The 21535-nt window shown below is 40.5% G+C and overlaps 1 protein-coding gene across 1 annotated transcript in view; it reads left to right on the top strand.

The window, feature by feature from the left end:
- LOC140237929 (protogenin B-like) overlaps window positions 1-21535 on the top strand; it is a 79477-nt gene that overhangs the window by 13499 nt on the left and 44443 nt on the right. The window contains exon 2 of the mRNA XM_072317859.1: window positions 7096-7386. Within this exon, the coding sequence (XP_072173960.1) occupies window positions 7096-7386 (291 nt within the window). The remainder of the gene's footprint in view (window positions 1-7095; window positions 7387-21535) is intronic.

The raw sequence follows: 21535 nt of genomic DNA, 5'->3' as shown, positions 1-21535 counted from the left end.
GCAAAAAACACATTTTCACCAAGTTTTCTCATTTTTCCCCTGTTACGCATTTACATACCCTGATCGTGCTATTGACCTGCATCATTCAGCTTGGTCAGCAAATTCCCACAATTTCTGAAATTGAGCCACTGCTATGTAAATAGTGTATTACAACAAGTGGCTCTCTTTGGCTGCATTTATCATCTTTCCCGTGTTTGAAACACACTTCATTACCCACTGTCAAATTATGTGTTTGCAAAGGCCTTTTGGATCACGTTTCTCGAGTTGCGTTTATCATCTCTATTGTGAGGCGAGAGGGAGGCTTTGTCACTGAGCAGCTACACTGCGCAGTTTGACCTGAGGAGCAGAGATCATTTAGTTGGCAGTGGTTGGCGTGGAATGGTCTGAGCTGTAACCACATTAAAAAACAACTTTGCATGTAATAACATCTCCACAGAAACATGTTTCTGGCTCAAACACATTTGGATAACACTTTTTTTCGGCATTTCAGAAAGGCATAAACCCCATAATCAGTTTATCATCTTGAGCAAATTTTGCTGAAAGTTGTAAGGAAACCTTAAAGGGTGTGTACAGTTCTGGTCGGGGTGAGGATTTAGCTTTTCATGTTTTGCGAGATATTCAGAAACCACTCTGAGATGTCAAAGAGCATGCCGCAATTCTAAGGGGTATCAAAAATTTATTTGATGAAAATCGGTTTTGAAATGTGTGAGATATCCAAAAACAAGGTGAAACAAAGAGATTCTAATAAAGGTGGGGCATGTCGCCTTTTATCATTATCACTTTTGGGGATATCTCAGCCATTTGAAAACCAATCTTCATCAAATAAACGTAGAATCCTTCTTAAAATCACATGCTCTTTCATATTCCATATGAGGTTTCTCATTATCTCACTTAGGAATGTTCAAAACATGAATCCCCACCTCAACCACTAATGTACACTTAACTCTACACCAGAAGTGAGCTGATGAACATACCCTTTGTGTGATCAGACATAGTAGAATCTAGGCTGTATAAAGTGTATGGATGGCTGGACTAATGATTTACACACAGCGCAGCACTACTAAATGAGTAAGCTGTATTTAAGAAGGTACAAAAATGCAATACCTGAAGTCTAAATTTTGGCCCAAATTTGACACAAGTTTCATCTTCTCTGTGAAAACACATGGTCAGATTTTCACCAAATTTGGCAGTGTATTATTGCTAGAGTGAGAGAACACATATTTGTACGAATGTGCACAATGTTCCACTTGGGGGCCCCCAGGGGCGCCGTCACCCATGGGGGGGGGGGGGGGTTCAGAAACAAACCCCCAAATTAAGGAATCTTACAAATCTCTCGAACCTGAAGTGATGAGCTAAGTTACTGTAAGGAGTAAGTAGATTGGGAACTGTAGTTTCAGGCTAGTCCATGGCAGGTCAAAGGATGCGGATGTGCCGGGGGGGGGGGGGGGGGGGGGAACCAAATTGGGGCCCAATCTTCTTCTTTGTGAAAATGCCTAGTCAAGATATTAACCAAACTTGACAGGTATTATTGCAAATGTGATTATCTGGGCACCATGCCCCATTTGGGGGCTCCCAGGGACACCATGCCAGGTGCTGGGTAGGGGAGGTAAGGTCCCCAAACTAAGGAATATCTAAGAAGTTATCTTCTCTGTAGCTGAAGTGATGATCTATTTAAAGCTTGCTCTATGTATGAGTAAGTAGATTAATAACTGTACAATGTAGTTTCAAGTTTGTTCTTAACAGATCCCAATGGGGAAGGCGGAACCAAATTGGGACATGATTTTCACATTTTATTTTCTTTTTGAAAATATGGTTAAATTTGTCACTAAACTTGGCATTATCACTAGGGTTACAGAATTTATACAAAGGGTACCATGCCCCCCCCCCCCCCCCCCCCGACACACCAGGGGACCCAAGAAACCCCAAATCACCAAATTGTGGTAGATCCAAGTGTTAGCCCATAAGGAGCAGGACCAAATTAGGAGCTAGCTCTTACCCTTTGATCTTCTTTTTGAAATTTATGCATGGTCTGACTTCGTACATTATACTTAGTAGGTTTTTTGTCAGTATGATGATGTACAAGGGACTCCATGCCCTTGTGGAGGCTCTCAAAGCTGCCCCCTCCCCTCCAGTTTGCTATATTCAGAGGTAATAGTCTGCAAGAATGCATGAAAAGTGAACTTGCGGTATTCAGATGAGTGCAAGACTCACAGGTGTGTTGGTTTTTTATGTTTCCAACAAAATTTTACGCCTCAGGCAATAACACTACAGGAGAGAGCTACGGTGTAATGACATTGTAATTTGTATAAAACAGACACTCTCTGAAAACCTTCTCCGGGTAGGTTTCCATAGTTACCTACCATTCATGAGGGAAGGTGGTGCACGTGGTTGCAATCCATGTATTTGATTCGCAAGTGATGTGTCATTCTGCTTAGAGTACTGCGCATGTGTGTTGAGTATATCGAAAAATGTTACGGTGAGAGCATTAAAACAAAAGGGTTGTCGGGGTAATGTCAAGGTAATGTCGAGTGAATACCCTGGTTGGCTAGGGTAAAAATTGGCAAAGTTACCGCAACAACGTTCAAGCAACATACGAAACCGTTTTAATGGGCAGGTCTAAGATTGCTTGAACATTGTCACAGTAACTCTAGTTTGAAAGACTCTGTTCAAAGGGGGTTTTAGTGTATCTGTATCAGATGGAGATTATCAAGGGAGAGTTTTGGGGAATGGGGTCAAAGGTCGAAGATCAAGTGAAATTGCTAAAATATAATGTTTTTTTCCACATCTCTAAAATACATGTAGCTCAAGATACAAAGTGTATCATCATGAAACCCTGATGTGTATTGCACAAGTGTGGGAGATTGAATTACTATTTGTACAAATGGTCACTGACTCCCTGGACCACCCCATAGCCCCAAAGCCCTAAAATAAGATAATCCTCAAAATATTTTTCTTCTTTAGCTATCTTACCTGATGGCTTACATGAGCTGCCCTGCATCCATGATCATGCATTGTCCATAAGCTTTGTATGTTTCAAAAACAGGTGATTGATTTTAACCAAGCTCAGCAGGAATCATGGGGGAGGGGGATCATAGTTTAGTGATTGTGGGGGGGGGGGGGGGGGGGGCTGGGCCAGGCAGGTCCCATACAGAGGGTATTCCTCAAGGAGCCTGCAGCAATCCCTGAATCTCAAGATCTTTGAAATAATTTGCCTCCATGTGCCATTAAAAGGCAAAGAACAATGCTCCAGTGAACACTAGAACTGAAAATTTGTTGGATATTTGTTTTCTTTTGTGGTGGTGATGGTAGCCAATCTGATTTATGCATTTTATGCTCTTGATTGGCCGTGTACTATGGTTGTAGTCATCAGAGGGCCTGTTTAGTTCATGTGTAGATGTAGTTGTTTGCATGCCTGTATGATGATACTTTCTATTTACAGAATATGAGCAGAATGCTGCAAACCCTACAAGTGTACCTTATGCACTTGTCAATGTAATGACTCACCCCACTACCCCCGGACATGGGTGCGTCATTTCCTCGTTTGGTCCGTCAAATTTGTGACCTAGGTGTCCGTCATTTTACCAGCTTTGTCCGTCAAATTTTTGACCGAGGGGTGCGTCAAAATCCCATCATTGTCGGTCAAATTTTTGACCGAGGGGTGCGTCATGGTACGTCACTTGGCTATGGAAAATAACACGCATTATTCTGAACCGAGGGGTGCGTCACTTGGCTACAGCCTATGGAAAACTGCACGCATTTTTGCACGCTACCAGTATACCGTATACGCGTACCGCGAGTGAAATTACGGTGAGCGTTTTCCTGCGGCAAGTGAAAATCAAAGTCGGGAAGCATTTTGGAATAAGAGGGAAAAATGCTTGCCAGAATCTGGCAAGCAAACAATTTAAAAGCCACCCTTTCTCCTCACATTTTCTATCCAACAAACCCATGAAATCACGCATACTCAATCTCAAGTCAAACCAGGGACTTGTTTAGGCTGTGCGAATCTCTACGTACAGCGACTGGGCTGTTTATACTCGCGGGAATGCCGTGGCGTGGTGTGTACCTGCGCTGCAGTATGCATCCACCGGACTAGCAATGGCCGCGCACACACAGCGCATCTGCACACATGATTGTGATTGTCGTATGGATGGATTGCATGCACAGAATACATACTACTGTACGGAATATCGTAGCAGCAGCGTGATGTACGGTGAATGACGGTACGGTGCTTGCAGGGCCAGGGTAAGGGAAATTTGCCGAAACTTTTACAAATTATGCTTACGAACCAAAAGAAAATGAAATTGCTTGAATAAAACGTATGCAAAAATCGTTTCAGTATTTTCGGGGGTGCGTCAAATGTACCGAGGATGTCCGTCAAAAAAGTGACCGAGGTGTTCGTCACTTTCAACGTGTTGTCCGTCAAAAAAGTGACTGTGGTGTTCGTCACTTGCAGCCTTTTGTCCGTCAAAAAAGTGACTCTGGTGTCCGTCAAAAACCCCGTGTGGTCAGTCAAAAAATGACCATGACGCACCCATGTCCGGGGGTAGTGGGGTGCGTCATTACATTGACAAGTGCATTAGATGTGTTATGTTGACATCACACTCAGCTAGCCACTGCTCCCAACATGGGAAATGACAAACTGCAGCCAAATTCATGTCATAAGATTCATGTCATAAGATACATAAGAATAATAAATTCTGATGGTGTTTAGTACAGTGTATGTAGAGTGTATACCAAACACTATTTGAGTTTTTAGATGGCCAAATTATCATGGCTTTACTAATGACAGTAAATCATGTTTCATTAAATTCAGAGTTATGAGCCGTTGAGATGTTTAAATCAATGTCTTCATGGACTGTCATGTCAGTTGACATACAGTGTATTGCTCTGAATGTGAATGCATGAACCACATACTTGATACACATTAGTGAGTCATCTTTCATACATGTAAGATGAATATTGGAGATAAAGTTCTGTTTGTCTTTTCTTTTATTAGCAAAATACATGAAGAACCAGTATTATGGATGAAGATGGTAAATAGTGTCTTTAAAACATTTGTGGCATAACTGAATAGTTAGATTGATTAATACACCATGAGATGAAGCTGACTAAAATATGCAACTTTCCCTTTTCTTGTTTTCACTGGCTAGACTGTCACTCTCTCTGTGTTCCAGGCAGTATGTAAATGGCCTCAGACTGTTCGTAATGAACATTTTGTATTGTTGGTTTCAAACTATCTTTACATGTAGCTTTATCATATGGACTACAGTAGGAAAGGTTATCTGTTCTGTGTATCAGGTGAGCTAGTGGGTTCACCCTAGTAATTACCAGTGAATCATTGTTAATTGGTGTGAAATTAAGATCAATTAGCTGATTAGGAAGCCCACCTGATCAAATTATGCTTCTTGGCTATTAGGCCACAGGCACAAGTTTCTTATTTGAGTACCGGTATGTTGTTCGTTCACCTAAATCAGTAGTGTGTTTTTGCCATATCTAAACTTGCCTGCATACATTTCAAGGAAATTACTGGTTTACTAACACATTCAAATTTTATGCAAGCCTTCTGACAGTGGCTCTTCTTGAGAAGCTGAAAGCTTGCCCGAGATTTGCCCGATGTAGCAACAACTAATGCGTGCAAATTGGACTCCAAGTATTGACAAGTTTTTTTTTAGGTACAGGTTAATAGCATATATAACGAGCAGGTTACAACATCAGAAGAGCAGAAGAGATATCCATGAAATCAAAACGATCTATTGAGAGGAATTATTGTCCCCGCCGAACGAGTTCGAGCAGGGGCTATGAAACGGGCTCCGTACGTGTGTGTGTCCGTCCGTCCGTCCGTGCGTCCGTCCGTGCGTCCGTGTGTGCGTCCGTGTGTGATCAAAATGTTCAATTTGCTACTTCTCTGTCATTTATGAGCCAATTTTGATTCTGTTTGCTTTATATGATAGCACTACATGGGAGCTTTAAAACTTGTACACAGAATTTCAGTTGTGACCTTTGACCTTGACCTTTGACCTATATTGTACATTTTGCTACAAAATGCTACTCCTTCGCCATTTCTAACCCGATTTCGATTCCGTTTGCTTTATGTGATGGCACTAGGTGAGGGCTTCAAAACTTCTACACAGAATTTTGACCTTTGACTTCTTTGACCTTTGACCTTGATTTTTGACCTATATTGTACATTTTGCTACAAAATGCTACTCCTTCGCCATTTCTAACCCGATTTCGATTCCGTTTGCTTTATATGATGGCACTAGTTGAGGGCTTCAAAACCTCTACACAGAATTTTGACCTTTGACTTCTTTGACCTTTGACCTTGATTTTTAACCTATATTGTGCATTTTGCTACAAAATGCTACTCCTTCGCCATTTCTAACCCGATTTCGATTCCGTTTGCTTTATGTGATAGCACTAGGTGAGGGCTTCAAAAATTCTACACAGAATTTTGACCTTTGTCTTCTTTGACATTTGACCTTGATTTTTGACCTATATTGTACATTGGCTACAAAATGCTACTCCTTCGCCATTTCTAACCCAATTTCGATTCCATTTGCTTTATGTGATGGCACTAGGTGAGGGCTTCAAAACTTCTACACAGAATTTTGACCTTTGACTTCTTTGACCTTTGACCTTGATTTTTTTACCTATATTGCACATTTTGTTACAAAATGCTACTTCCGGCGGGGACATATATTACGCACCGCGTAATTTCTACTTTTCCTTGTTTTCAATGCAAACTGTCAGATAAAGATAGTAATTCACTGTATAGTATTTGGTAGTCTGTATCAAATGTCTTTCTTTCTTTCTTTTCTTTTCTTTTTTTTTTTTAATAAGAGAAAGCCCTCATTGGCAAAACTTTGTCACATTCATGGACATAGGTTCATTATATCTCACTTTGTACATTGTACATGTACTGTACATGAGCCATCACAATATTAAACTTCCAAAGGGCAGGATTCAATTGTTGCAAGACGACTGAAATCCTGTATCTCAAGTTGTACTTCATTTAGGTTTGATTAATTGTCAGCAGTGTGATTTTTTAGTCGAGGGTTGTCCTATTAAATTTTTTCTTTTCTTTTCCTCACACAGGTTTTAAAAATCTAACACTCCTAATTGAACCTGGTGGTAGTGCCGTGCCTGCCAACTCCTCGCTGCTGCTTGAATGTGAAGCAAGAAGTGATGATCCAATCAGATATAGGTGGAGGCATGCTGGCCATTGGCTGGACTCTGAACTCTATGTGACTGCATCCCCATGGACGTACCTCAATGGGTCTCTGAGGATAGAGAGAGTGTGGTTGGACACAGTAGGCACGTACCAGTGCTGTGCAGACACAGGAGATGGCATACTCTGTAGCAGAAATGCAACCGTTTCTGTGGCCTGTAAGTACTTCATAGAAAAGAAGCCAATTTACTGGTTGTATTATACATTGATTACAACCCCCTTTTTAGCTCACCTGAGCCAAAGGCTCAAGCGAGTTATTGCGATCGCCCTTCGTCCGGTGTCCGTTGTGCGTCGTCCGTCGTGCGTCGTCCGTCGTGCGTAAACTTTTTACATTTTCATCTTCTTCTTGAAAACCCCAAGACCGGTTTCCATCAAACTTGGCAGGTAGCATCCCTAGGGGGTTAGGAATTCAATTTATAAAATGGGCACTATGCCCCACCCAGGGGGCCCCCCAGGGGGGCCCAAACCCCTCAAAATTAAGGAATCTGTAAAAATCTTCTTCTCTAGAACCAGAAGTGATAGAGTTAAGTTAATACTATGAGTTAGTACATTGATGACTGTAGTTTCAAGTTTGTTCATGGCAGAATCAGGGGTGCCCCCCTTGGGACCCAGAGGAGGGGGGTGGGGAGCGGTCCTAATGGGGCCTAAATTGTACATTTTCATCTTCTTCTTGAGAACCCCATGACCCATTTTCACCAAACTTGGCAGGTAGCATCCCTAGGGGGTTAGGATCTTAATTTGTTAAAATGGGCACCATGCCTCACCCAGGAGGCCCCCAGGGGGCCCCAAACCCCCCAAAATGAAGAAATCTTTAAAAATCTTCTCTAGAATCAGAAGTTATAGAACTAAGATAATACTATGAGCGAGTACATTAATGACTGTAGTTTCAAGTTTGTTCATAGCAGATCCAGGGGTGCCCCTCTTGGGGGTGGGGGGGGGGGAGGTCCAAATGGGGGCCTGAATTGTACATTTTCATCTTCCTCCTGAAAACCTCATTATGGATTTTCATCAAACTTGGCAGCTATCATCCCTAGGGGGTCAGGATCTCAATTTATCAAAATGGGCACCATGCCCCACCCAGAGGGCCCCAGGGGCCCCCAATCTCCCCAAATTAAGGAATCTTAAAAAATTTGGGCCCTTTTTTTTTTTTATTGTACATTTTCATCTTCTACTTGAGAATGCCTTGTCAAATTTTAGTAGAGCTCTGAATAATTTAGATTAGTGACTGCGTGAAAGGTGAACTTGCGATACTCAGGTGAGCGCTAGACCCGCGGGTCTCTTGTCTTTTTCCAGTGGACTGATGACACAGCTCAAGTATTAAATCTCATTATAGGAAAATTACTGTGTGTATGTTGTAAATCGTATACCGTCAATGTTTGAATGTGCGTGGGTGGCTATAAGTATTGATTACAGCTAATACATTCCATATGGATTCCTTAAAACTATGCATGTCTGTGTACCTTGCCATATGTGCAAAATCATCAATTAAATTGCCATAATTTTGTAAGAGACAGTATGTTGTGTGTATGTGTGTGTGTGTGTGTGTGTGTGTGTGTGTGTGTGTGTGTATGAGTATGTACACACTGTCGGTATATGCATGTGTGTCTGTACATGTCCAAAAACTGAAACTTGTTACATGTACATGTCTATTGTTTTTGTGCACATGATGTTCAAACGTACAATGTATAATGCTTGCATGCATTGTATGTACAGATGTAGGACCATTGGAATGAAAATGATATACCTCGGGTTTGTATGAGGTTAAGGGTCAGTTGCAGCAGGGCTTAGGACCCCAGCACGAAGATATTTTTGATAAAATTCCATTTAATTTGCTACAGCAAGAAGCTGAGCTTATGCAGTGTACTTCTTTCAATAGTTAGTTGACATGGAAGCTGATCATTGGTGGTAGCTAATGCAGTGTTCTTCTTTCAATAGTTAGTTGACACGGAAGCTGATCATTGGTGGTAGCTATAAATGCAGTGTTCTTCTTTCAATAGTTACGTTGACACGGAAGCTGATCATTGGTGGTAGCTAATGCAGTGTTCTTCTTTCAATAGTTAGTTGACACGGAAGCTGATCATTGGTGGTAGCTAGTGCAGTGTTCTTCTTTCAATAGTTAGTTGACACGGAAGCTGATCATTGGTGGTAGCTAATGCAGTGTTCTTCTTTCAATAGTTACGTTGACACGGAAGCTGATCATAGGTGGTAGCTAATGCAGTGTTCTTCTTTCAATAGTTATGTTGACACGGAAGCTGATCATTGGTGGTAGCTATAAATGCAGTGTTCTTCTTTCAATAGTTAGTTGACATGGAAGCTGATCATTGGTGGTAGCTAATGCAGTGTTCTTCTTTAAATAGTTATGGAAGCTGATCATTGGTGGGAGCCAATGCAGTGTTCTTCTTTCAATAGTTACGTTGACACGGAAGCTGATCATTGGTGGTAGCTAATGCAGTGTTCTTCTTTCAATAGTTAGTTGACACGGAAGCTGATCATTGGTGGTAGCTAATGCAGTGTTCTTCTTTCAATAGTTACGTTGACACGGAAGCTGATCATTGGTGGTAGCTAATGCAGTGTTCTTCTTTCAATAGTTACGTTGACATGGAAGCTGATCATTGGTGGTAGCTAATGCAGTGTTCTTCTTTCAATAGTTATGTTGACACGGAAGCTGATCATTGGTGGTAGCTATAAATGCAGTGTTCTTCTTTCAATAGTTAGTTGACATGGAAGCTGATCATTGGTGGTAGCTAATGCAGTGTTCTTCTTTAAATAGTTATGGAAGCTGATCATTGGTGGGAGCTAATGCAGTGTTCTTCTTTCAATAGTTACGTTGACATGGAAGCTGATCATTGGTGGTAGCTAATGCAGTGTTCTTCTTTCAATAGTTATGTTGACACGGAAGCTGATCATTGGTGGTAGCTAATGCAGTGTTCTTCTTTCAATAATTACGTTGACACGGAAGCTGATCATTGGTGGTAGCTAATGCAGTGTTCTTCTTTCAATAGTTACGTTGACATGGAAGCTGATCATTGGTGGTAGCTAATGCAGTGTTCTTCTTTCAATAGTTACGTTGACACGGAAAGCTGATCGTTGGTGGTAGCTAATGCAGTGTTCTTCTTTCGATAGTTATGTTGACACGGAACAGTGTGTATTTTGTGTGTGTGTGTGTGTGTGTATAATAAACATACGTAGGACTCAGGAATTGCTATCAACCTCATCCCAATGCTTAAAAAATAAGAAATTAACAATAGCTTGTTAACAGTATTTACTTACACTTAATTCCAAAAGAAATGTTGTTATGCCAGAGTATTCTCCAGAATGCTAACGTAATAACATACAGTTGTACAAGACTTGAAAAAGTTTAAATATTCATAGTCTACCAATAGCGCTTTTGGCATATTTTGTACTTCGGCTTTGCCATGGTGCTTTCTGCTGCTACAAGTACAATTATATGTACAGTATAGTATAACTGTGGCATTTTTTCTTGGCAGTTCCAGGGGTGGTTCCATGTGGCCCCCGGAAAAAAAAAACAGCAACAAAAAACATGAAACACAAACACACACACACAAAAAAACCTTTCTGGGCATCTTCAATGCCGTTACATTAGATTTTGTAGGAATCATCCCTGTAGGGTAGTGAATGCAAATTTACACTATAGTAGTTTTGGGTACCTTGGGGTACCAAATACATTACACTGTACTTGTAGATATCTGCCATTTTGTTGAATTATTCTTTTATTTTTATTTTTATTTTTTAATTCTAGGGCTGTACATGTACCCTGGATTACAAAGAAAAAAAAAAGGTACCCCAAAATTGGTTGAAAGTCATTCTGGTGCTTTATGGAAAAAAAAAATTGCTGCAACAATGAGCTCAAGTAGTGCTGCCACGTCTTAAAACTTTGGTGCTCATCACACACACACTTTACCAGTGATCTCACACTGACCGCTGCACTGCGCTATGGTACAGTATCATGCATTACCGGTCTGCGGAAGATATTAAATAGGTAATCATAGGACATGTCAGTGCTTTAAATTAATCTCATTCCTAATTACTGTTGTATTGAAAAGTTAAAAAAAAAAGAGAGAAAATTATAATAATCATCATATCATTGTAATTACAATAAAAATAAAAAACGCTTAGAACATGACTGTCAAATCGGGATCATTATCATCGACTGCTAAATTTTGATGTCTATGATGGTAGTGTGTAAAAATACATGTGTACATTTTACAAACAGAAGATTTACTATTTACTATTATCAATATCATCTCTCTTGTTATAATAATAATAATGATAATAATAATTATTTTTATTATAACTGTTATTATTATTATAATTATTATTATTATTATTGTTATTAATATTATTATCATTATTATAACTGTTATTATTGTTATAATTATTATTATTATTATTGTTATTATTAATATTATTATTATAATAATAATTATTATTATTATTATTATTATTGTTATTATTATTATCATTATTATTATTATTATTATTATTTATTTTTTTTTTATATACACTTTGATATGATTGATAACTTGCATTTGTTGGTTGACTCTTACTTCCATTTTGTTGCCTCCTCTTGGTACACCAGGTTAGGGCTCGCTGCTTGCTCAGCCCCCCCCCCCCCCCCCCCCCCCTTGCTGTTGCTGTTTCACTCTTTCCCTTTCTTTATCCCTCTGTTATTCCTCATCTTGTTTGATGTTGCCTCCCTATTCATCCTTATCCTTCAAAGGTTGCCCCCCCCCCCTCCCTTGGTCCTCAATCATCACTGACCCTCCTCTACCTTTCATCTGTCCACCCTCCTTTAACTCTTTATGTGCCAATATGGAACCCCCCCCCCCCCTGTGCCACATTATACTGAGACACCAATGCAGTTATGCTTTGAGAAAACCTAACTGCTTTTCAAATCTATGTAGCTTTTATACATTCTGTTAAAACCTGGATATGTAGAGAGCAAAGTTGTACAAAAAATGCCAAGTCGTGCTTTTATGACAAATTTGTTCGAATGTGGCACATAAAGAGTTACATGGTAATCCCCCTCCCTTTACCTGTTGGGCTCCATGCCCATGACCTCTTACCCTCCCCTTTTGTTTTCTTTGTTCTGTGTCCCTAGTCCTCCCCTCACTGTTCTTTTTGTGGGTAGTCCTTGATATGTGATTGCTGTCCCTGCCTGTTTGTCATTTTGCCTCTGACGAAGATTCTGCTAGGATCGAAAGCTCAGGCCCCTTTTGACTCCATTTGACTCCATTGGCTCACCCCTATTGGATAAGCAGTTTTCAGCAGCTTTTTTCTTTTTTTTTTTTCTAAAAAGAAGATGGTGTCACACAAGGTACCGTGGGGTATAATGGTACAACCCCAGAGTACCGTATGTTGGAGCATCGTGTATTTTGAAAGGTGCATATATGGTCCTTGATAGGGCTTTGGAGCAAAGCTGTGTACATTTCAATCATCTACAATGCATCCAGCACAGATAAAACTGTTACAATATTGTCTTGGGGTACCTGTATGTCCAAAAATATAATACAGTAAATCTAATTATGGGGCTTTTACTAGCTGATTATGATATACCGTAAAGTTCCGTGTATAAGACGCACTATTTTTTCGTCAGAAAACATTGAAAATCAGGGGTGCGTCGTATACACGGGTACAGTCGAATCATGGAAAAAAAAATCTGTCATGTACACCCAATTTTATAAGGCCAACTTGGGGCCATGTATGCCCATCGACGTATGGAAGGTAAGCAATCACTAAAACTTACGGATAAATGAGCGATCTTTCAATCTGGACACACACAAAAGCTGCAAATACGAGATAAACTTACATCGGCCTTGTGCAGTAACGATGTATCAATCTGGCCATAGACAACAGCTGTAACAGCACTGCTGTATGCTACCGATGTCAGTCTACCAAGCTACCAACAGCCAACCTAGTAGCTGGAATACGCGATGTACAGGTATCACTACTAAATTACCTATATCGTAAAACTTATCAATGTACTAGTATCAATATGGCCATAGACAAAAGCTGTAAAATACGGAGTAGGATCGACACTATGTCACCGTAAATATGAACGATGTGTGAAGCATGCATGCATATCCATGTCGTTCGTTTGCTCTTCATTTTACGAGGCCAGCTAGGATAGCATAGCTACACTGTAGCTAGCTAGCTAGCTAGCAAGCCTTTTGCAAAGGCAGCAGCTGCAGAGAGGCTCTTGGAATAGACTCGCGTGCACACAGCGATCGGATCAGAGCGCGCTTGCCCATTGCGCTGTGTGTGTGCAAGTCCATTGCTCTCTGTGTGTGTGTGCTGAAATTATAGCGAGCTGCCTTTTGCAAAAGGCTCGCACTGTGCATACAAGCATGGTACAAGAGACACACATGTTACTGGTACTCCCTCCGGGCGAAACAACAGTGAGTGTAATTACCGTACGCACCGTACGTCTCGCCGTATGATCCCTCTGCTACACTTGTTGATGTTTTTCTTATTTTTCGTAATGAACCTTCCAGTCTGACATGCGTCAATATGCGAGACACCCTCTGATGTATGACAGCAAAGATCGTACTGTACACTCATGAGTACGATATGCATGACACATGTACCACGATTGAAAGGCGAAACAATAGCAAGTGAGTACCGAGACAAGTCGCATTTTTCCATATTTTGCGGATGTCCGTTGAATACCGTTAAAAGAAAGTATAAAAGGAAACGAAAAATAGAGCAAATACATGCTGCATTCTAGGGAAATTTTGAGCTGAAATAATATGTATGACACACGCAATATTTGCATGGAAATTTTCGTGTTTTTTAAATTTTTTTATTTTAGGTCCGAAAGCAGGGTTGCGTCTTATACACGGGTGCGTCTTATACACGGAACTTTACAGTAGTTGGAGACATACAGTGTACAATGTAAAATTGAGGGCACCACAGGGAGGTTTTATCAAGGTCAGAGTTATTTTGAGCTCTTGTGGATGTGATCAGCCGTGGTAGTGTTTGGTCACTTTTGATACATTTCCTTTAAATTCATTTCATGGACACCTTTAACCGAAACGTTTAACATTCTAGGGTACATTCCCTGCACTTCGATTCCCGCCCAGTGCTTGTGCTCTTGGACAAGATTTTTTTACCCACAATGTCCCTCTCTACGCAGATGTATAAATGGGTACTTGGGAAGGCTAGGGTAATGGCAGTGCCCTCCAGTAGATCAGTAGCAACACTGATGAGGCTACCCTGGGTAAAGAAGACATTATTTTTATTATTATTACAGGCCTCGAATTAACCGACGGCCACCAACGGCCATGGCCGTCGGTGCCCCTCTTGTTGGCCGCAATGCCTTTTTTTCCTTGATCAAAATTTACGGCCAAAAAAATGTGCCCTTTTTCTTATGGCCGTGGTGCCCTTTTAGAATGAAAGTTATTATTTATGACTTATATAATATGCCCTTTCTCAAAGTCTACACTTTAATAAGCTTGAACAACTTCCCTGATCTCAAATATCATACCTTCAGTTCACTCGCGTCCCAATATATCTGATTCAAACTCAAAGTATCTTTCCGAGATATGAGACGGCGTGTAGAAGTCTACATACATGTACGCCCGACCGGCTTTTACTGTCCCGACTGCCTCCGCAGCGCAGCGGCCATAGAGTTACTAGCTAGGCAGCGGCGGGCCGGAGCAAGTGGTTGCAAACCATGCTAAAAATGCCAGGCCTGTCGGACGGCTGCGAGCATTGCCATACGCCATCCAAAGAGGTTCTATAGAACCTCTTTGACGCCATCTCTCTCGCTCTGCATACATGCCCGCATCATGCGTATGCTCAAAGCAAAATGGCGCCGGAAGTACTCCAAAGCGAGCGCGGTGTACGCGTTGAGAACGTACTGTATTACAGAACCTAATCGTATTGCGTATGGCCTACTGCCTAATGTCGTCTGCTGCGGAGAGATCTTATGCATGCGTGCGCTGCTGGAGTGTAGCAGCACGGTCGATAGCATACAGCTCTATGGGGCATTCACATCACGTACAACTGTATAAACACCCAACATGCCCTTTTGAATGTGGCCTTGGTGCCCCTCTGACTGACCTAAGTGCCCTGGCCTCTTGGAAAAATTGCCCTTTTCTAAATGGCCTTGCCCCTCCAAAATCCTATTTCGAGGCCTGTTATTATTATTATTATTATTATTATTATTATTGTTATTATTATTATTATTAATATTATTATTATTATTATTATTATTATTATTATTATTATTATTATTATTATTATTATTATTATTGTTATTTAGTTCATACACTGTACTGTACATACATTATGTACACAGCAGTATGCTAGAAATTTACTGTATATTACTTGTAGCCTTGTCTGATCATATCTGTCTTTTGAGGTATATTTGTGCATTGCAGGGCTTGAAATAATATTTTTGAAGGTCAAGGCCATTTTTGAAAGAACACTATCAGCTTCTAAAGGGCAAATTGGCCGTGGATACCCCAAAATTTCATGGGGCATCCACGGCCATTCAAAAGGGCATTAAGGCCACTTTTAGAGGGCAGCTAATTCTGGTCAAAATGGCACCAAGGCCATTTTTTTCCCCTAAAATAAGTAGTGTGCAATGTAAGGCACTTTGGTACCAGAATTGCAGTATAACACACAAATGATACCGCGTTAATGTAAAAAAAGTCTGAATAAATTAATTGGTCTTTCGATATGCATGATATGATGGAGAAACAACGGCCAAGAGAAAAGGGGCGTGATGGCCAAAAGAAAAAGGGTACACCTTTGACTGCAGTGGCATGATGACCAAAAGAAAAGTGGCAGGTAAATTTATGGCCATGAAAATATAATTTTTCTAGGGGGGCTTCACGGCCAACGAAAGAAGCATCGACAGCCATGGCCGTTGATGGCTGTCGATTAATTGGAGGCCTGCATTGTAAGCATAACTCAGGACTAATCCAGTCAATACTGACGAACGCTAGTGAATAGCAGTGTCTTCATTGTAATTACCTTGCTCATTTGTTCAAATTTCTCACCAATACACTTCTGGAAATGCTTTTGCACATTCTTCAAACATTTTTAAGCTTTAGCATTGCTACAAACATGTGTGTGATATGCTGTACAACTATTTTATGTAATGAGGTGAGATGTGTGCAGGCTGAACAAAAAGCTCTCTTGCTTTAGAGAGCTATTTGTAGTGGGATGCTAGCACCAGCTGTGTGTATGACTAGATGATAACCATTTCAAAATAGCCAGAAAAAAGTTTGCTATTAAAGAGGTAGTCATTGTCATCCTCTGCATGTGAGTTGATGTTCAATAGAAGGATGTGGGTTATTATCAAACATGTTTCATTTTTATGCAGTGGGGCCCATAAATACAGTGGGGTATGTGCAGTAATGTCAGTGAAGCAAACATTGTTAGAAAACAGTGGCAGTTTATCTTCAAAATTCAAATGAATGCTACATTTGTATATGTGTAGAAATTTACTGTACTGCATAGAGGAGCCTCCGTATTATCATGGAGAGCTACTTGTAGCTCCACGCTATTATTAAATAGCTTTTAGGAGATTTGGTTTTTGGATGAATGAATGCATGTGCAAGGTGAATGCATGTGTTGGTTTATGCTTGCGTGCGTGAAAATTGTTTACCGAATTCCTATTTTTATTTTCCATATCAAAAACTATGTGGATTGACGACACAAAGGATTTACACAAGAATCATAAGAATCCCTTTTCAGATGTTTATTTGTCCCCGCCGAACGAGTTCGAGAAGGGGACTGTATGAAAGGGGCTCCGTTCGTATGTGTGTCCGTGTGTGTGTATGTGTGTGCGTCCATGTGTGATCAAAATGTTCAATTTGCTACTTCTCTGTCATTTGTGAGCCAATTTTGATTCTGTTTGCTTTATATGATAGCATTACATGGGAGCTTTGAAACTTCTACACAGAATTTTAGTTGTGACCTTTGACCTTGACCTTTGACCTATATTGTACATTTTGCTACAAAATGCTACTCCTTTGCCATTTCTAACCCGATTTCTATTCCGTTTGCTTTATGTGATGGCACTAGGTGAGGGCTTCAAAACTGTTACACAGAATTTTGACCTTTGACTTCTTTGACCTTTGACCTTGATTTTTTACCTATATTGTACATTTTGCTACAAAATGCTACTCCTTTGCCATTTCTAACCCGATTTCGATTCCGTTTGCTTTATGTGATGGCACTAGGTGAGGGCTTCAAAACTTCTACACAGAATTTTGACCTTTGACCTTGTTTTTTGACCTATATTGTACATTGGCTACAAAATGCTACTCCTTCGCCATTTCTAACCCAATTTTGATTCCGTTTGCTTGGTGATGGCACTAGGTGAGGGCTTCAAAACTTCTACACAGAATTTTGACCTTTGACTTCTTTGACCTTTGACCTTGATTTTTGACCTATATTGTACATTTTGCTACAAAATGCTACTTCCGGCAGGGACATATATTACGCACCACGTAATTTCTACTTTTCCTTGTTATAAAAATAAAATGTCATTAGCTATTGCACAAATGAAAACGTGACATTGGATAATGTGACATGTAGGCCTATTGGTAAATAACATTAGCAGAGCAGAGGTGTATTAACATGCTAAGCAATGAGATTGGCGCTGTTTGTATAGCGGAAGGCCGCCGCTGTTACATGGCAATATAACCAACTCACGTACATGTATAAAAATGGAATTAAAAGTTCCGAATGAGTTCCTGGATAAGTCCTTGTCCAAACGTGATTCTATCGTGCGCACAGGAAGCTGCGGCTATCGCGATTTGACGAGACTGTCAGAGATGAACTCGCGAAGTTGAAGATGGTGTACAATGTAGGGATGAAAAGGGGGTCTCTACAGGCGGTGAAGAAGTCGTTATGATGACGATGAGTGCTGGAGATGCTTAAAGATGCGACGATCCGTCGTACGGGGCTGAAGAGCCATAACGGAGGTTAGGAGAAAGATGAAATGCAGCTCTCTACCAGCGCAGTGAGTCGGCGGGAGGCTGAAGAAGATAAGTTCAACAGGACAGCGAGTCGCCTGGAACGATGTCAATGCTCAGCCAGACAGTGGGTCGTCCATGGCTAGAACGATGTATGGTTGCAGTCACTCGACGACAATGAGACGTGTCGGAGGACGAATAAATGAAAATTCTGTGCAGGAGGCAACAAAACTGCGAAGCTCCATCCTCGAATCTCTGGTACAAATACCATGTGCAGAGAGGACAGCTGCCGGGTAGAAACCTTAGACAGCCAGCGGACCCATAAAAACACAGAAGGTGAAGGGTGACTCTACCGCAGGTGATCCAGAGGTCGTTCCTCTACGGTGGTTGAAGCGGGAGTGTAGTGATGATGTCTTTACTCAAGCAGGATTGAGGTGCGAGTCATTTGAAATAGCATGCCGAATGTGGTCGAGAACTGATGTTCCAAACATGTGTGTGTTGAGGTGCGAACCTCGGGTCGCCATTGGTTAAAAGTGAAATATGCAAATTGATACGAAGAAACTTTACGCATAAACAATAACTGTGATTGGATTTATAACTACCAAATGAATATTAAAAATACGCCTATCTACGCAATCTAGACCTGACCGTGAACTGGTCTAAACCGGAATGAGAGGTCAGCAATTAACTAGGTCGGCAAGCTGATATGGAATTTTTCACTCTCATTATCTGAGGCTGGGGGAAATTTTAATAAAAACTAACGATACATCAACAGGGGCAAATGTAAAGGATCACAGGATTGGAAACAAATACAAGAAGTAGCGATGCTGCTACAAGCTCTTCTCAGTATACCTTATAGGCAACTCCATTTAGAACGAAGTCTATGGGACTGGCATTTTTCTTTCATTACATTGTATTTGGCGAAACAGTTTACATGTAAAAGATATGATTTTGGAACCTGAATTCTGTGTAACAAGAGTTTCATTTACAATATAAGGCCAAAAAAAAAAAAAAAATCGTTTGTTTGCCCTTAATTGTCAAAACCCAAGAGGGTCGGTAGGTCGTTTTTTTTTTTTTTTTTTTTTTTTTTAATACAGGGTACCCTTTTTTCCATGTCAATGCACTCAAAACTCCAAGGGATTCATTCAAATTTTCGTCTTGCCAGGGCCCGGTAAGCGAGGCAGAAACACTCACTGACAAACACTTATAAAGTACCTTCCAGTGAGATGCTGGCAACTGAACTCCAAACAGTTTTGGTGCCATGACAGCTGGTAACGGATGCTGCAAAAGTAGCCATCTTGTGAAGGGCTGCACACTAACCCATTTTTTCTGCCAGTCCTACCTGTCTCTGTCAGACCGGTAAATGCCCCGTTTTACCATTTTTTACAGGTCCGAACAGAAAATTTACCGGTCAACAACGACAACATAAAAAACATTAAATGACTTGCAAACTTATTTTCTTGTTTTTTATGGACGTACCCCCTCCCCTCATGTACATTTTACAGATTAATATTTTTTTTTTTTTTTAAACTGGCATTATTTATTGCACAAGAAATTTAAAAATAAAGATAGAAAAAATTAGAATGTTTGTTTGTTAATTAGTGTAAAATGATAATGAACAAAATCAGATTGTATCAAATACGATTGTGACTTTTTGTAAACATGGGGGCACGAACTTGCTGCGTAACCTGCTCTTGATGGTCAGTTGGATTGCGATGATTTAATGAATTATTTTAGCTGTGATGTTTTCTGATGCACGCGATACAAGGGGTCCTTTATTTTTCTCCCGATAATCTCTTCGCATTTATGCATGCGTTCTTGAAAGGTACACGACATGCAGGGCCGAGTTCGGGCCAAACACGGGCCAAAAGGGGTTGAAAATGTGTCCTGTATTTTTCTCCCAATAATCTCTTCGCATTTCGTACATGCGTATCGACACGGCCAAATTCCTGATCCTTTTAGCGCCTATTTCTACATCAAATATCAGCGGAATTGTGGCGATTTCATGAATCTATTATACTTCAGATGTAATTTTTTGTGATGCACGCACCAGCAAGAATGGTTAAAAATGCCTTCTTTATTTTTCTCCCCAGAATCTCTTCGCATTCCGTACATGCGTTCTTGAAAGGTATATACGACACGGCCGAATTCACGATCCTTTTTGCGCGTATTTCTACCTCAAATATCAGCGGGATTGCGATGATTTCATGAATTACTTTGGCTGTAATCTTTTATGATACACGCGCCAAAAGGGGTTGAAAATGTGTTCTTTGTTTTTTCCCCGATAAACTCTTCGCATTTCGTAAATGCGTTCTTAAAAGATATACGATACGGCCAAAAATCATGATTCTTTTTGCGCCTATTGTTTCCTCAAACTTCAACAGGATTGCGATGATTTTATGAATTATTATTCGGCTGTAATCTTTATGATGCACGGGCCAAAAGGGGTTGAATATGTGTCCTGTATTTTTCTCCCTATAATCTCTTCGCATTTCGTACGTATGTGTATACGACACAGCCGAATTTACGATCCTTTTAGTGCCCATTTCTACATCAAATATCAGCGGGATTGCGATATTTCGTTAATTATTTCGGCTGTAATCTTTTGTGATACATGCACCAGAAGGGTTGAAAATGCGTTCTTTATTTTTCTCCCGATAATCTCTTCGCATTTGTGCATGCATTTTCAAAATTATATACACTGCATGCAGGACTGAATTCAAGATCCTTTTTGCGCCTATTATTTCCTCAAATTTCAACGGGATTGCGTCGATTTCATTAATTGTTATTTGGCTGTAATCTTTTATGATGCACGCACCAAATGTGTCCTTTATTTTTTTTTTCTCCTCTATAATCTCTTCGCATTTCGTACATGAGCTTTTGAAAGGTGTACGACGCGGCCAGCCGAATTCATGATCCTTTTGGGACGATTTCTACCTCAAATATGTAAGTGGGACTGCGATGATTTCGTTACTTTTTTTTTCCTAGTATTATCTCTTCACATTTTGTGCATGCGTTCTTAACCCGTTGAGGACGAGTCCCGAGTATACTCGGGCAGGTGTCTGTGGGAAATGCGTGTTGTAGCAAAATCAAACCGTCCTCAACGGGTTAAAAAGTACACAGAAGGCCGATTTCGTGATCCTTTTTGCGCCTATCTTCATTGTGAGGTCATTCTGAACGAATGAAAATATTCATTTGTGAAATGACTGTGTAAAATGAAACTGAACGCAGTCAGATCCATTTACTGTATCGCTGAATATCGAATATGTTTTTACTTTTCTAAAAATCGACACAAGTAAATTAGTTCTAACATGTCAACTGCCACGCTGCTGCGAAGCCGGGATCGGATCGT

This window comes from Diadema setosum, chromosome 14 (genome assembly GCF_964275005.1).
Source record: "Diadema setosum chromosome 14, eeDiaSeto1, whole genome shotgun sequence".
In the NCBI taxonomy this organism is placed as follows: Eukaryota; Metazoa; Echinodermata; class Echinoidea; order Diadematoida; family Diadematidae; genus Diadema; species Diadema setosum.
Note: the sequence above shows the minus strand (reverse complement) of the source record. Positions and strands in the feature narration are given on the sequence as shown.